The 18412-nt window shown below is 37.8% G+C and overlaps 1 protein-coding gene across 13 annotated transcripts in view; it reads left to right on the top strand.

The window, feature by feature from the left end:
* The window catches only part of SLC10A7 (solute carrier family 10 member 7), a 157088-nt gene that overhangs the window by 55009 nt on the left and 83667 nt on the right, over positions 1-18412 (top strand). For 10 of the 13 annotated variants that reach the window (XM_074823767.1, XM_074823778.1, XM_074823775.1 and 7 more), the window contains one exon: positions 530-568. The exons of the other annotated variants lie outside the window; for them this stretch is intronic. In XM_074823767.1, coding sequence (XP_074679868.1) covers positions 530-568 — 39 coding nt within the window. The remainder of the gene's footprint in view (positions 1-529; positions 569-18412) is intronic. 13 annotated transcript variants of the gene reach the window in all.

Genomic DNA, 18412 nt, shown 5'->3' with positions numbered 1-18412 from the left:
TTGTTACTGTTTTAAATTAGTTGGTCAAACTACAGAAACTCCTGAATTTGTCAAAACTTTATTATGATGAACAATTAAATTAGTTTGCTTGCCTGATTAATACTCCATTAAAAATTGCTTAAAATCTATGAAAATGCAGTGTTTTAGTTAAGTCAGATTATATTTATTTTAATTAATAGGTCAATATGTAAAAATGTTCCTGGCAAATTAGAGCAAAAGCAGTGAGACCAAGCTTCTGTGTAATATTCTTAGTTCCTGTGGATATTCCTCTTAAGTCTACCGGCAAGGGTTTTCTCCTCCTGCTTTTGTCTGTTTCAGCACATTATTTATGAATGCATAAACTAGAACCTATCAGTCTTCATAAGTTACAGGCCACTGGCAATTTTTTAAGCAGTGGCTAACTGCATAATGGTCTCTGTGTATGTGTGTATTTGGAGAATCTAATAGCTTGTTGGACAGGGGAATAACATTTTGTTCTTGTACTATAGCTATTTTACCATTGGTGATATTTATCTTTTTCTCTCTTCAGGCAGCTGCTATATTTAATTCTGCTTTTGGAAGTTTTTTGGTAAGTAATGCAGTATTTATAGCAAGTGCTTTAATAGTCTTATTTTTAACAGTATCATTGGTGTGTTTGTATTTTTCACATTAGTGTTGGTGGAATTGTGCCATTTAGCTGGCAAAAATTTGAATCCTCTTTCAATTTATGTCACCATGCCATTAAATACAGATATTACAGTTTCTTTTCTTTTTGTTAAACTCTTTAGAAAAATAGTGAATAAACTGTCTCTGCTCATGGTAAATTAATAATGTGTAAACACATCTTAATTTTCTCCTTAATGGGTTAACAGATTCTATTATTATGCAGATGTTTCAGACATGGGCATCAATATATTGATTTTTCTAATAAGGCCCATCAAATACTCATTATTTTCTATCAAGAGGCCATGGATTTTGAAAAGAAAACATGACCCAGCTGATCAGAGAGTAGATGCTAATTTACTCAGTGACTTGTCATTTGTTTAGCATATTTCACTGTCAGTGAAGCCACTCAGTGTCTCTGAGGAACACACTAAAATAGCTAGATATGGGAAAGCAATCAATCCAGCTGGAAATATAACCGTTTCTGTAAAAAGCCAGTATTTGTGGCCTGATAGTCTACAAAGATTCAGAAGGAAATGGTAAAGAGCACTAAGTACATGTATTTATAAAGAAAGGAAGAATAGATTTCTTCTACTGATACGTTGTTTAGAGGGACATTAACGAATATTAAATACAAATTATTTTATATGTAGGCAAGCTACTGTGACTGTTTAATTTATTTACCAGCTAATAATTGAATTTGTTCTTCTTGACTAAGATTTGTGCATGTTTAGAAGTGTGCATTTGTGATTCCAATCCTGTGTCCCCATAAAGAGGACTATGATGTATAAAATGAATGAATGACAAAAGAATTCGAATTAGGAAATTAAAACTGCAAGTACAAAATAGCTTGCTTTATGCATATTTGTTTTATGAAAAGCTGGAGTTGGGGAGTTGAGGTATGTAAAGCTGTACTGCCAGGAGAGAATGTTGTATGGCATTTTGAAGTTATGCATTGTGCTGCTGCTTTTTTGAGGGACTAGGTTAAAGTTAGGAGTGTGAATGTAAGTTTTGTGGGTATAGACAACTACTCCAGTTTTTAAAATATCGATTCCCAAGTACTTGTTCCTGTTTGTCACCTATTATGTCTTCCTCCCATGGGAAGAAGGTACTTTCTGCCTCAAACCGTGGAACCCCAGTGTTAGAGCAACCCTTAAGTCTGTGTATGTGCGTGGCATTTTCTGTCGTTGCTTGGCACGAGCTCCAGTTTCTCTCCTGTCCCTGGCTTTCAGTTCAGGAGGTTTCCGTGAATACCCAAAGGCCTCAGTTCAGCTGTCGTTAGGAGAATGTCTTTTGACTTCAAATAAGAATTTAGGCCCCAGAGCATCTGACTACAATGCCAGCTCCTTGTAAAGCAACATAAACATATTTTAATTTCTAGAACCTGTTTGTAGCTCTTTGAAGAAATCTCAGTTAAAGAAGCTGAGCTAGTTTGTGTGTTCATGTAATACTCCTGATTTTGGTTTTGATCTTAGTTCCATGAAGTGATCATTGGAAGGTTTCATTTACATATAATTACCTCATTTCACTTTTTATTCACTTCAGATTGTTTTTGAAATCTTGGAGCAGCATTGCAGTAAACATTCTTGTTAAAAAAATTCCCAGGAAAGACTTTTCAAAAATATTGAAGTTCGCCTAGAATCAAACCACAGTACCAGCTGTTTTTTTCTAATTACTGTTTTTTAAAAAATAAAATTATAAAGTAAGTGGCCACTTTTAAGTCACAAATATATACACACATTTAGATGCTTATTGTGATACCGTAGTTTGAAATCATGATTGTGCAGGGAATATGTATGTATGACAGAAAATAAATCACAAATATGTTTACTGAAAGCTTTGCTCTTACAAACTTTTCTGGTTATGAAGATGATGGAATGAACGTTATGGCTGAAAATGCAATGGGATGATAGTGGGCCAGGGACTGTAATAAGTAGCCAGTTTACCAGTTTCACAGTGCTGTAGGTCTGCATGGCCTTTAATTGAGTGGCTCCTGGATGTCACTGCATGTGGTCACTTTGTAAGTTTTCTGTGAACAACTGGCGAAGCATTAATTATATACATATATATATATACTTGTTTGAAGTCGAAACTCTTCTATAAAATATGAAAATAAGTGGCCTCTTTCTGAGAAGGTTATGGATGGTCCTGGTGGTGTTTCTGGAAATCCATCAGTTTATATTGATGCCTAACTTACAGACTTAGCTATAGGTGGAGATCGTATTTCCTTTATCTTTAATTCATGATGAATCTAAATCACATTTGCATTTTTCTTATTAGTGTCTGATGATGTGCTGTCTGTGGATAGGCTTAGATGTAGCTATATACCTTTGTGACCATAACCATATATGGGTCCTGGAGATAATTTGGAAGGATCTGACCATTGGCAAGGCTGCAGTTTTTCTTATGTTCCTTGTCTTACAGTGTGTAGCACATGGGTGGGTCTCTGCACTTATGTGTAGCCCTGACAAAGCCAGGAGGACAGTATGTTGTCTGTTCTCAGACTATGCCCTGTGGGCCAGTGCCTGTGTGTGATAGTGTGAAGCAAGCTGATTTAAAAGGGCTGAAAGATGTGCTATGCTTTTAACTCTTGTTCTATTTTTAATTTTTTTTTTTTATTTTAAGACTAGGAAATGGTCCTTGAGAAGTTAAATTAAAATAAACCGTGGAACAAAATGTCTGCAGGAAAAGACTCAGCATAATGTTAGATATGATACTGAGATGAGCTTATTCAGATGAAAAGGAACACATTGTGATAGGCAAAATGTAGAAATGCCGAATACATCTTGATGAGCAGAAATACACTTAGATTAAGCATCTGGAGGTGTTTTCACTGGTAAGGAGATTTATAAAAACTACCAACCAACTGCAAAGTAATTCCTTTTAAACTCCACCAAAGCCCATATTCCTATAAATATGCAGACAAAACAATGCATGGAATGATACTGTACATATTTACACTTAGTTTAATAATGTCCCAGGTCTAATTAAAACACAATGTTTTAAAGAACTAATTGTTACAGAAAAGTGTTTTTATGTAGCTAGATTAGTAATAACTAATGTTAGATGAATTCAATTTACATAAATTTCAGCCAAGAGAATATTTAGAATCATACCACAGAGGATTGCTTTGAGTTGGGTAGTTAATATCATTATCTCCTCCCCTCATTTAAGCAGTTTGGTTACAATAATTATGGAGCATAAGTGAATTCAGTTTTTCCTCTTAATGGGGTTTTAATAAAATCTGATAGCGCTTTACTAATACTGGGTGCTTGGTTATCAGCAAGGTTGCTATTGTAAAGCATTCACATGCATGCTAAGATCTGCTGAGATAGAAAGCACTGAGGTAGCTGCTTCTACTTATAGGAGAGGATATTTTTTTCACCTAAAGGCTAAAGAAACTGTCTGGGATGTTAAGTGTGGGTTTCTTAACATTATATGCATTACCATGCTTCCTAAGCAATTTTATTCTGCTTCTAAAACTTGTGCTGCAACAGAAAAATAATGCTTGTTAACGTCCAAAGCACAGAGCAATAGGCCGGATACTGAAAAACATGGAGTGCTGGTGGTTGTTCTGTGGTGTTTGCCTGGGTGGCTCAGCTCCTTCGACTTCTAAGTTCACCAAGGCATAGCCTGTCACTGAGGCTGTTCTTGCACTGAAGTGGAGACACGTGCTCGGTTGAGAGCTAAACTCAATTTGCAGTGACAATATAATGCCATGTGCATGGAAGAAGGAGAGGGCCTACAATCTGGAAGAGGATGTCCTCACAAAATGCTCTACATTGATAGACCAGAAACAGTCTTGTCTAATCTCTTTCTACCTCTCATTGATCTCCTTTCCGCTTGAGACAGTGGAAACCCTTGAGAATATCCAGATTGTGACGTGAGTCAATGTTGTTTTATTCTTTGGTGCCTTGGGGTTATGAACAGTAAGTGTGAAAAAGGAACAGCCATCAGCTTCACCTTTAACAAAGAACTGTAACTAAGATCTGAAGGTGTGTGGTGACAGGAAATCAAGAGGAAAATTAGAGGATTCAGAGGACTCTGCCCTGGTGACCACTGCACTCCTGAGAAAGAGCAAAGGGCAGCCAAAAAAATGAAAGTGTTCATTGAGACTTCTTCTGATGCTGTCTTGGATTAGCTTCGCTTCCTCTGTTGAAACCTATAGGATGAAACAAGGCATGTGTCTAGGCTACATAAGTCAGTCTGAAGAAGCAGCCTTTTCCAGGTGCCCATCACTTCATTAATCTCCTTTGTCCAAATTAAGTATATATGGTTTTGTTATCTTATCTGACCATCTTTAAGAGGGGACAGAGCTGGTTCATATTGTTCAAAAACTCGATCTTTGGAGCAGCCACTTGGCTAATCAAATCAAGGGTAGTGTTTTTATTTACATTGTCTTCCAACTTAAAGCTAAAGCTAGCAGGGAATACGAAAGCTAGCTTCTCACATATACACAAAGCCTAGTTGGTTAATGAAAATGTATGGAATTCTTATCTGCTCTGCTTTAGCAGGCATAATGATTTACACAGCCTGACAGCACTAGTGCAGCAAGTAAATGCATTAGTCATAGTGTCCATTTTTCTTGCAAATTTGTGACACAGATTTAATTATGGGAATGACCAGCAACTTACAAATCTAATTTTGGTAGGCTGAGCCAACTTTTTTATTTTAATAACAATGGATTTTTTAGCAATGATTTCATTACTATTTAAAGAAATCCACCCGTATGGAAAGAACCAATCAGCAGAATTTATTTACTTTATTTTACCTTAATGGATGTTGAATGGTTTAAGTTAATTTTGGGGGGGTTTTATTATCACTTTTTTATCTTAGTTATTTCTAGGATAAATATCCTTATCTGGCTTAATTATTTGTAGCACAAACATTGTAAATATTTTTCTAAAATCAGGCAAATGTTTGTATACCCCTTTGTTCCCTCTTAATTGTGTCTTTGCAGTAGGGGCAGAACAGTCATCTGGGATTCCCTTTTTACTGTGCTAGCTGTTTACAAGAAAATCTTGCCAGGAAGTCTGTTCACAACAGGTGCTGAATTCTAGATTCAGTCTTGTTTAATTTCAAAGTGGAGCTGCTTTATGGTGTGCCACCTCACTCTTAGAAGTGGTCTCCGCTTCCTCTGTGAAGCAGTACAGTGGTGCTGCTAGTCTGTGCTCCGAATTTGATTCGGGTGGTTCTCAAAATCCTGAGCAAGTTCTCCCTGTTAATCAGCCACTTGGGAAGCCACCTCCGCCTTGAAGGACGGGTTTTTGCGTGAGTGGAAGGGGATGACAGATCTCGGCAGCACTGAGTCTTTGGACCAGGTATTATACATACATGGCAGGAACAGTTTGGATTCTGTGGAATTTAAATAATCTTGGGAGCCAGCTATGTTGCCTTACTGTAACTTTCTCTTGTTGTGTGGCTGGTGCTTGGTTCTCTTGTTGTTATTTACCATCCTCATTTTGATTTCTGCTAGCTTGATCTGAAATCTCAGTGTAAGTTTGGGCATTATCAGCTGTTTCCGGATCTGCCAAGTAACATTTTAAAATGTGTAGGCCTGCACTCTTACTGCGTATTAGGAAAGGAGCCCTTGATACAGATGATTACTTTGAGGGGTGGCAAACAACAGCCAACAAATAACAGCCCTACTGTTGGCTATCTTTGAAATGGTAAGGAGGAGGGTTGGTAACAATAACCAAGAGGAAAGAAAATGTGCTATTAAGTTCTCAGAAAAGAGTATCCTCTAGAAGGCCAATGATTAGTCCCTGTATTTTGTTTTTTCCAGTGGTTAAGAGGAAAATGCATTGAAATCTACATAATAACAAAAAATGAAACTCATAGCTGTTAAAAGTTTAGAAATTATGTGGGCTGTAGCTGGTCTCAGTGCTTTCTTAGTTTTCTCATTGGCTTTTGCTACTGAGCATTTAATTCGTCTCCCTTGGTCTTATGGGACTCAAACAGCCAGTTCTTCCAAAAAAAGTTTATTTAAAGGTAGCAATAAGTAGGCTGTTAAATGAATCTCTTTGTATTCTCTTTGCAGCCCCGAAATAATCGACTACTATCTTTTTAAAGATAAATGTATTTGGGTATTCTGCTTTTTCTACTTCCTCATATGACAGCTAAGGTAGGATTCGACAACCCCATCTGGTGCTCTTGCTTGGCATGTGGTACTTGGTGACTGCTTTTGAGACAGTACATTGAATCCCCACCTTTCTCATAATTACTGTTTTTATTAATTAACAGGCTCTCAGGGAAAGAAATAGCTGAGGATTTATGTGCAGTAGCATTTCTTGAGTTAGTAAAACAAGCAGCAAAGGTGGAAGTTGCGGAAGAAAATTCAGAGGCAGGATTCAGGGTGTTTGTTGCAAATTGGAAAGATAGCGTGAGAGTTCAATCAGCTTTGTTCTTCCAGTCCAATTGTCATTTATGAATTGCAAAGTAGAAGGGAGTGAAGTTTCAGGAGCTAAAACTGGGCATTCAAAGTACCTTAAATTTTATGATCTGGCATATTTCTTCTGATCACATAGTGTGGAGAAACTGGAAATGAAAGTGCCTGTATGACTGTGGTACAGTCATGTCTCTTGTTAATGGAAATTGAATACTGGAAATTTATGAAAAGCTTGATTCCGTATTAAATGAATGCTAATAAATAACAGTCCAAAGAGTATGTATCTTTGGTAACTATCGTTTGGAGAACATCGAGAAGAGGCAATGTATGTGTTTATATTATATAATCAGACAGTTTGTTGGCTTAGTGTGTAAATCACATCTGTGCTCATACACAGATTTAGTATAAATTCAGTTTTTTGTCTAAGATTACTTTTGTCATTTTTAAAATTCATCATTGCCTTCTACTGTGAAAATATAGTCTTTTTGTCAAAAGAATATACTTGTTTTGGCTATTTTTTCGGATTCTGCTTACTTTTTGTTAACGGTCAGGACTTGAAAAAAACAATTGCACTAGGGTGGAACTTGTGTGCAGAACATAATGTCGAAAAGTTCATGGTGCTAGTTTTTGATGGTTTCGTCTTCTGTTTTGCAATGGTTTCCTGACTTTTTAGTCCAAGACAAAGAAGGTAAAATTAACAGGAAGAAATATCACTGGTTCTGTTAGAAAGTAAGATCAAGATGTCCAACTTCTAGTTAAATCACTGAAGTTTGTATCATGGGATGATGTCATATCACTTCTTTGAAATTAGTTATAAAAAATGGTTGCATTCAAAAGCGAGTCTATTTGTTTCTGACAAATTCTGGAGAAATATTTGCATGCTTTGTTTAAAAGTGAAAATTTATACTACAAAACTTCGAACAATTAATTTGTAAAACAAGGATTTAAAATTCTTGCAAATAATTAGTTGTGTCTGGGGAACCAAATGTTTGAATTTATTGGTTCTTTAAGTTAGGTAAGTTGGTGCATGATAGAGAAATTGATGAGAGGCACTATGAAAGACAATTTGGTTATTATTTTGCCCTCTCTGTAGTATCTTTTAATACTAGAAGAAGCAAAACTGCATTCCTCTAGGACTGTGGTTGTACACAAACATGCAGTCATTTGGCCTGATTTAAGGGTAAATGTTCCCTGCAGAAAGACTTGGAAAAGCACAAAATATATAATTTTCTCCCTCTCTTTTAAAAAATTCATCAAAAGGAAATGAAAATGTTTTTGGAATCTGTTAATGTTCTCCCCCAAAGTTTTAGCTTATGATTGAAATAGAGCAATGATCTTTCCTCTGTGCTGCAGCTTTTAGTCACCTGCATGAGAAAAGTGTGTGTTGGGGTGAGGAGGGGTGGTGAAAAATCATCCTCCCGTTTGGAACAGGAGTATTTAGACACCTGTCTTCTGCTTCATCAGCACTTTGAACTGGGGCTGCTGCAAGGAGTATTTTCACCTGGCATCTGTGTTTGTTATAAAATACAATCTGGTGTGCTGAGGAGTCATCTACATGGATGCACTAATCCATAATGGAGCATTGAGCTCTTTCTCCTTCTGTGTTGTCCAAATGTGGATTCAGCAGCTAGCAAGAGTTGAATTTTAGAAAGCAGTATGCATGTTCCATGACATCCCTTTACAAACAGCAAAACCAGTGCCGTGTCATTCTATGCAAACCTTCTTTTACCTTAAGTTGACTCTGCAGGGGAGGAAGAATATCCCAAACACATTAATTTATTAAGCTTCCTGATTTTTGGCCCAGAACAGGTTACAGCTCTTTCTGGATTTGGATTTTTTTTTCCTGTGATCCTTCTCTCTCTGACGTAGCTGATTCAAAAGCCAGCAGTCCGCGAATCGGCAGTCCTCAGTCTCTTGGGATAAAAACAAGAGGGATATCATTATTGCTATAAGCTGAGTGGCTGGAAACCATCCTCCTTGCTGTCAGGGTGACAAATACTGTCTTAATGGAAGTGCCAGAGGTTAGGTCAAAAGCTTTTGCAAAGTCTTCATTCAAGTAGCAAAGAAGGCATGGTTATCATAAAACTGGAGCTTCCTTTGGAAATTTGTGTTTATTAATTATTGTTGGCCTTTTAAAAGGCAGTTTTGGGAAAACATCATGACCCTTCAGTATGAGACAGCAATAGTTAATGAATTTTTTTGAATGGCTGTGCTTGTGTTGTTGCTGAGAGGCTCCCTTCATTATTATTTTTCTTAGCTTCTTTCAAAGTATCAAAACAATCCTCAGCTTTCATCCTTAATGGCACATATTTGGAAATACTGGTTATTGTGAAGGAGGCGAGGAAGTATTTTAATTAATGATCTGTCATTACCTGGCAGCTTCTAACTGTAAAATCAACCAAAAAAAGCCCCAAAAAATGACTTCCAACAAAACCCCAAACCATCTTGGTGATAATTCCTTTGCCTGCCTTGAGGCTCAGGCTTACTCATACAGTTTAACACCTTTCTGGCATGACACGTGAGCAAAGGCACCTCCCACCATTTTCCTTCCTCCTCTGTCATTCAGATTCTCTATCCACCTACCCCTGGTTACTTTCCTGTAATGACAAGTAAATTATCTATTTGTTGCTTCTACTTTAAAAAAAAGATTGTATCACAAAATTCCTTTTCTAAAATACTTTCTGAAGGTACCTTCTTGGTCAACTAAGTTCTAAGGGCTTGTTGCAAGAATGGTTACGTGATGTCCTTTCCCTGGCAGTTGGTGGAAGATCAGATTAGATGATCATCTGACTTTATCTATGAAAAACTCAGTACGTTGTACAAAGTGGGGTCACAACCTGTAAAGACTGTGTGTGAGCTCTGACAGAGTGAAGCATTTGAAAAATTGTTATTTTTTACTTCCCAATAAAAAGAATTCTTTTTACTTATATGTGGTGATCACTCCATGTCAAATAGAAAATTTTGCACATTAATATGTGAAGGTGGGATGTTGTTTCTACATTTATAAACCATGCTTTATATTCTGGTTTTCAACCACTGTCTTGAAAGCTCAACATTGGACAATTTCATTGGATACCTTTATTCTCCTAGTGTTTAACTTGACTGAGACTGTGCTTGACTAGGAACAGCTTTTTTGCCTGACATAAACCCACTGGATGAAAGCTGCATGTGGTTTCACCCCTTCTGCATACTCTTTATATATCACTTTGTACTGTGGTATGATACAGGTGCTAGTGTTGATGCCCACCCGAGTGGAACAGTCATTCTAGTTTCTTCCTCCTCATGCATTTAAGGCATGTGCTAATAGCCTGAAAATGCACACCTTGTCGTGCCTCATTGCTTAATTGTGGTCTAGCTTCTTTCCCACATTTTTACTACTGTATGGAAAATGAATGTTAACTATTTGAAGGAGAAATATATTACATAGGATTAGATAACATGAATAATGTGAAAGCCAGGGTTTTTAAAAAACTCAAACCTTTTAATAAAATGGAATGTCAAATATATGAGCATGTCTTTCAACAAATGATCAAAAAACATGTGAAAAGTTTCATATCCTTTTTAAAGTCAAATAATTATCCACCATCATATAATTTTTTGTTAGATGGACAGTACAAAGATGAAAGAAAATTTTATAGATAACATTGCACTTCACATCCGACTGAAGCAGGTGTTAGAAATGCAGATTAAGTATACTGACTAAAGACTATATAAATTTGAAGTGAAAATGCCACTGGTATACTTGCAGTGCCGTGCACATGTGAAGTTTCAGATAGTTAAATTATTGATTTTATTGTGTGAGAGAGTGCAGCAGTTAGGGAGAAGGTCCTTGTGCATATATGATGTTTTTTTTCCCCTGTAATCTTTTTAATGGTACATGATGAGCAGCTAACAATTTGCTTCATTGTGTAAGTTTTGCTGTGGAACGAGAGTGCATAATATGGTGAGAGAGATAGATACATCTCCATAATATTAGTCTGTTTGCCAATGACGTGTTTTACAGGAACATGCGGTGCAAACACACAAATGTGGGTGAATACGATTTCTATAAATGAAAGAGACTGAATATTAGTAGTGTTACTGTACAAAACACAGACACCGGGGAATTTTGGTTGATCCTTCAGCACGTTCCTGTAAAAGAGGTATAAGGTGTTAATTTACAGGTCATTCTTTTCTGGATTTCATAGGGTTGGTGTGGACATCATGCTTCATGATACACAGGTGCCTAACTGGTGTGGGTGGTGCGTGAAGCTTGTTAGGGTTTTGGTAGGAGGGCATTGGAAGAGCGGCAAGGGTGTTTTCTTTTCTTCCAGCAACTCAGTAACCTGCTAATAAACTGTACTAGCCTGTGAATTTAATTTTGTCATGACTTATCAGGTGCCTGGAGCTAGTAATCAATCTGTAGGAGGTCTAATTCTTGGATAAATTAGAATTGGAAATGGATTGGGAGATAGAATCTCTTAAAGAAAGTGAGGAGCAGTACTGAGGCTCTTGCTCAGCATGAGGGACAGTCAATTTTCTTCTCACTCTGGACTGTTGTGAGAAGAGGGTGGTAGGATCCCTGCAACAGCCTAACATCTGGCTAGCGGGGGAGACAATAACAGGGACATGGTCCTCCATCACCTAGAATGACTGCCAGGGAAGGACAGCTTTTGCAGGATTTTTTCTTAGTAAGTAGCCCCTGAATCTGCTAGTTCTAGAAGTATGTTGTCATGAAAGAACTGCTTTTTTAAAAAATAGACAATATTGTTTTGTCCATCAGCTCATGTGGTGTGGTATTTGCCTTGGCAGCCGTTCTGCTCTGACTGGGGGAGCTAGTCCATAGTCTGTAAATATCCTGTATATGGTTGAGAAAGCTTGATTGTATGGAGTGGAACAGATACTCAACTGTCTGTCCAGTGCTTCCTGGGAGATAGACAGCATGCAACTGGCAAACCAGTCATTTGAAATTTGAAAAGGCTATAAGTGGTTGTGGTTTGCATGTATTTATTTTTTTCCTTAAGAAGAACAAATAAATCCCAGATGTTTCATTGTTTTCCATGCACATATACCCATAGGCACCTATAGGCACCTAGACTTAGCTCTATTTCTCTCTCATTTCTGCTAACTGGTGCTTAGAGACACGTGGTTTTGTTCCTTAAGTGACAATCATTGTATCTTTCCCTGTGCAACAGAACTGAGTTCCCTGCAGTGAGTGCAAAATCCTATGAAGTCATATAAAGTCCCCAGAAAGACCATTTGGTGCATTCATAATACAGATAATGCACTATAATGAAGTAGTTAGCAAAATAACAATGTAGATTTTACTTTAGCCTTAACTCATGTATAGCATTTCAGTAAGATTTCTCCGGCCGTTGACTTCGAGAAAATTCTATCCTTCTTCCTTATTTTGCAGGCCAATTAAAGCAGAGCTAAAGACTACAGATAGTTAATATTATAGACTGTGTGGTGTCCCCAACAAAGAACTGTAACATGAATTCAAGTGTAAAATGTATTTATTACTATTGCTTTTCATATTTTTAGTAGGTAGTTAAAATACAAGCTAAGAGCATCACTGTAACATAAACAGCTTGCAAAATAATAAAATCTAGATGAAGCCTAATATTTATAGAGTACTGCCTTATTGCTTAGTTTAGTCACTCAGTTAATAAAAGTACAAGTATGGTTTTGCTGTGCTTTTTTTTTCTGCTTTTTTTTTTTCTTTTTGGCCCCTCCTAATTACAGTGTGGGCTTTCTAGCAAAGCTGGCTTGTCTGCCATTTTGTCTTCCAGTTCCAAAATCCCATCAATGTGTATATGTATTCAAGTCAGAGAACTAAAATAGAATTTTATCATTACTATCTCAGTTTGCTTACCCTGAAGCAGAGTTAGTGGGGGGCTGTTCCTCCCTTCATTCATAAAAGGGTGTCAAAATGGGATACGTCACTCCAAAGACATTTGGAAAAATATATTATCGGAGTCCTACTACATCAAACGGTGGCATAATTATTGTACCATAAATGCTTGGAAAGCATTATGCTGGCTCCTTTTTTATTTTTCAATCTGATTTCTCTTAACTCTTGGGATTAAAATTGTTATGCTAATTCAGACAGCAGCACAGTCCAGTGCCAGCTGAACTTGTGTTGAGAACATCTCAAGCCAGTGTTATCAAATAATACAAAGAAAATTATATTGTCTGTAATATATGGAAGGAGGTATAATTTGTTTTATTTGCTGTTGGAATTATTTTTAAAGCTATTAAAAACAGCCTCTCCCAGATAATTATCGTGCTTTCTTTTAGGGGCAGAAAAGGCTGTCACTGACAGAAAAAACGCTATGGTCTTATCAATCTGTTTCATAAAGCTGTTCAAGCACCCTAGATCAGTGTGATATTAAAACTTCTAGGTGTACGTTTTGCTGCAGTGGTAGTCACTGTCTCTGGGCTGTCCAGATAAATTTTTGGTTATATACTTGGTGCATGGATTTCTTAAAGTCCTGTGAGACTAAGGAGGAGTTTCTTCCTCTTTGGAGAACTCGCAAGAGGAAGATCCAGCAGTCATCAGAATTCAGTCAAGCACTGACATGTCCAAGCAGATTAAAAAGAGGTTTGTGACAGAGAAGGGTTTTGGGACAGAAGAGCCCTGGAGAGTGGGACATCTAAATTAAGATGATATGTTGAAGAAGCATAAGCGAGAGAGGATTGGCAGATCTCTGGGGAGTGCTTGGATTGTGCTGGCTTCGATGCAGGAGGAAGATCAGCAAGTTCTGGGCCAGGCTGGACTGGGGTTACCCTGAGGCAGCTGGTGCCTGGGAGCTCCTGTTTCGGGAGGAGGCTGCACATACTGCAACTGTCCTGCACATTCCCTCTGCACTCTTCGGTGTTCTCGCTCCTGTGGTTTCTTCTTGTCATCAGAAATATGGGAGGCCTCGTCCAAGTAATCGTTTGAGAGCCAACACTAACATAATGCGTTTAAACTGAGATGGGAACATAGCTCTTCAGGGTGTTAACATCAAGAAAAAGCAGTTATAGTGGTAAACTTTTGAATTAGATTTTCCAGACTGATTCTGTTACAAATATCCCAATAGAAAAATAATTGTTTTATGACATTATATGATAAAGTTCTTGAACTGAACTCATAGGGAGTTCAGTTTTCATGGATAATCAGGCAGTAATCTTGCAGAGCCTATCCTCCAGGTTTTACAGGGAATATCTTAAATCATGGTGAAAAGCTAATCAGCAGGGCTAAGATGCTGAGGCATGCCTTGTGCCGTTTAAGATTCCTTCTGATCATTCATTGACTGAAACATTATCTTAATGGAGATTTAGCAAATTAAAGAAATATTTTAAGGTACTTCCTGGGTTTATAAGTACTGCATTAGCTTTGTAATGGAGCATCGGTCCTTCTGCCACTCAGGAGCTGTGATGCATGCTGAGTTGTGCATGCCTGGCATACTGAAGGTGCAACGTAGGCATATTAAAAGCATACAGACAGAAATGTTTTTCAAGTTTGTTCTGCAAGTTACATTCTAAGAATTAGGGCTTGGTTATGAAAGGAAGATTTTTCTTGCCTGATTGTTTTGAACTCCATTTGAGCTTACTTCCATTCTAGAACAAAAGTGTGGAAAATTGTTATGCTAAATTAGAACACAGATACACTTGTTACAGCGTAAATGCGTCCATACCTAGAGTTGCCTTGGATTAGGTATTGCACAAATGCCTGAATTTAGTCTGTATTACACAAATACCACGAGAGCCTCAAAAGGATGTGTTCTTTCTGTGCTTACCACTGGCAGGTGCAAAAGGGGTTTTTTGCACTGTGATCTAGTAGTTGTGCACATAACTGACTGTTTTACATACAGAGCTATTAGATTTGCACTTAAGAGTATAAATATTTGAGTTAAGCGTACAGTTTTATCTGCTTAGGCCATAATCTCATACAGTATCTGTGCTTACAGTAGCATCTTGCATAGACAACACAGGACAACATCATAGACAACATCAGGACAACACAGACAACATCAGGAGCTGTATTGCTGACTTCCCATCCCATTTTATAATGTGCTGAACACCACTGTACATACCTGAGTAATAGGGATGGGGAGAGAAGAAACCTTTTCAGTGTAAGTCTTATGACAGTATCTTTTTAGAACCTGTTTTTTTTTTATTAGAAATACTCAGAGGTTTTATTGTGTAAATTACAGAAGAAACATTCCTGAAGTCCTTAAGAAAGAACATTCTTTTCCTCTGCATCATGATAAATGTAGCAATTGTGTGTGTATACTAGAATAGATCATATTGAACATCCCCTGAGCTCCGTTTGCAGACAAGTCCTATCTCCACCATGACAAAATTCCCATAAGAGTTTAAATTATTAATGCCCTGGAATCTGCGGGGTTCAGCAGATATGTTCAACGTTATTGATGGCAAACTTTATCCCTTTATTCCTAAGACACATAATGAAATAGGGAGTCCCTCAAATAACTGCATTTCGTGTTTAGGCTAATTTTGTGGAGGCCAGTGGGCTTTGCCTTAATGTGTGTAAATACAATTTTTCTCTTTTACAGCAGATTGTGTGGTAGATGGGAATGAGACTGATTTGGCACTAATTTATGAATCCTTCTAGCATTCTCTGTGTGCTGCACCCTGTGCGGGCAAGATGCTCTAATTACACTTACTCTATATAATGAGAGCTTTTAATGACAATTACTGATTGTAGTTACGGATGTTTAGGGACCATTGTTTCTAGCTTAAGATGATGTATTGACTTTTACAAGAGAAGACTTTTATTTTCACTTTATGCAATATCTCTCCTTCCTCCCCCCAGCCTTTACAACTGATAGGCTGACTGGTGATGCTGCTGAAGTGTAGCCACAGAGAATTATTGTTCAGTTAATTTAACTTAAGGAAATACAATTTTTCACTGTTTTTTATTTCTGAATTCAAATCTGCACATTCACATGTTCTTTTTCATAGCAATGTAGTATTTGGAGTGATGTTATACAAGTTGCATTTGTTTTATATAACAAGATAAAACTCTGCTTCACACTGAATATGTCACTGCCATGTTAAGGAAAAACACAAAAGCTTCATTTTCTCTTAACGTACTGGTATAAATGACATTTTGATATGAGGCTGCCGATGTTAAATAGAAGTAGCTTTAATCTTTGTTCCAGTTTTCAATTAGATTAAGTATACTGGAAAACACTTGCAGACCCAGGTTGCAAAATTGCTTTGCACGGGGCCTGCTCACTTCTTTTAAGCAAGGCTGTGAGTATACTTCTCATTGACTATTGTCTTTAAATATAGATAAAAATTTGGGCAACTTCTAGTTTAGTGTTCACTTGAGAAAGTGAGAAATCAATAACTGAAAGATCAGTTTAACACTTGTGAGGAAGAGGCAGTTTAAAAGATCCGGTTTTATCCACTTTCACTTTCATTTACTAGTTTTTGAGGGGCTTAGGGGTATCTTTATTTGCTTTGGTTCCTGCTGCCGGCAGTCTGATATGAGAAGTGAAGCCTTCTTGTAATGCCAGGGAAACAAAAGAAGAGAACAGCACTTACAGCTGTTCATTCCTACACATCCCCTGCAGCTTGCTGTGCCTTCCATTGTCCTAATGCAACTAGCAGTGGGACTAGGCTGGAAGACAGACCTGGTCTGAGTATTAAAATAACCCTTTCTGTTTGTTGTGGCTTTCTTGTGCTTTGTTCTGTTTTAAATCCTGACTGTGGCAGCAGTCTGGTTTATCATACGGCTGTCTTAAGTGGGAGGATGATGTTCCAGGATGTGCAAACAGAAGTAAAAGGTTGAATGGAAGAGAAAAGGGAATGGCATTTACAGCCGAATGGCAGCTTCTGGAACTCCTTTTTAGCTGAAGACAACACTTAGGGAATCAGACCATAAGAAAGTTTGTCTGTATACTTCTTTATTTCTGTGGTTTACAAACCCTGAAGCCTTAAGTCTCATGGTATTTTACTAATATTTATACATACTTCACATTTATTTTCTAATTCTGCTAACGTGGTAACGAAAAGCTTTCATGAAGTCAATTCAGGTCTTCAGTAGAAGGAGCCAATTCTTCTATTGTGTGGCACAATTTTCAGAAGGAGTCTGTGAAATTAGAGGGCTAATTTGTCATTCTCTTAGTGTGATGTGTCATTGCCTTCTCAAAGTGTTGAGTGTATGCAGATGCTTTATGACGGAAGCATTGCAGAGGCTGATTTCTGTCATTTGAGCTCATACCTTTGGACCTACTTGAGCAACCAAAAGTGCACAGATAATAGCTGATACAAACAGCCCGGTTAAACATAAACCAACAAGCGTTTCCTAGGACTAGTAATAGAAAACAAAAATCCTACTTTCCTGCGTTCTGGCATTGGTTCATAAATACGTGCGTGACTGGCACGCAACGTGTTTTGTGTTTTGCTGTTTAGGCTGATTGACCTATGCCTATGACAGAAATGGAACAGCTCTGGGTTGCAGTTACCACGGACAGACACCAGCCTACTGTGTGTGACTGGATCCAGTCTCTGGATCCCACAGGCTTACATACTTCTGGATGAAGACTGTGATTAGTTTTACTTCCTAGCAGAGGACCTCTGAGTTACACATTAGGTTATGCTTGATCTTCTTCTTGAGTAGACGAAACCTGGCCCTCAGGCATGGAACCAGGATCTTAGTCCAGAATCAACAATACACAACATGGGTGCTAAAGAAGAATGTGAGTGGCACACACAAGGTCAAGTGCTGGGAGGCACAGCATCTTAAGAGCTGTCTGTGAAAAGTGACAGCTCATGGTTTCTGTTTCCTAGTTGAACTCACAATTAGTAGAAATTTCAAGAACCTCACACAAAAATAGGATTATCAGCATGTTGCTGTTGAAAAGGAGCAGATCTGGGCTGGTAAGTTTCTGAATGGACTTGCATCTCTGTGAGCAGGCTTAGCCCCTGATTTCAAAAGTGAAAATGCAGCCTGAGAGAACAGCCTTACAAGGATTTTGGCCCTGACTTAGCCAACCTGTTCTCTGTGTTGGTTATTTTCAGTTTATCTCACACACCCCCTCCCCTTATCTAGTGATGAGTTGAGGCTTTAATTTTCTAATTTCTCTTAGCAGGTAGCACTTGTCAGAAAAGCAAAGAATCATGGACTTCAGAAAATGAATTTCTTATTCACAAGTCTTATGCAACAAGACTTACCCCTGGAAAACCACAGGCTCACGTTCCTTTGTTCTTCTGTCACTGCTTCTGGGAGTCTTGCATTTGTGCCAGACAGTTTTTCCTGCCTTCTCAGCTCAGCAGGCATATTTTTTGGCATTGTTCAGCTTCTCTTGCTTATAGAAGAACCAGCCCTTTCAAAACTGGCTGGTTCCCAAGTCAGTGTGTTGCAAATTGGGTGTTGATTTCAGC

This window comes from Strix aluco, chromosome 4 (assembly GCF_031877795.1).
Source record: "Strix aluco isolate bStrAlu1 chromosome 4, bStrAlu1.hap1, whole genome shotgun sequence".
Classification (NCBI taxonomy): domain Eukaryota; kingdom Metazoa; phylum Chordata; class Aves; order Strigiformes; family Strigidae; genus Strix; species Strix aluco.
Note: the sequence above shows the minus strand (reverse complement) of the source record. Positions and strands in the feature narration are given on the sequence as shown.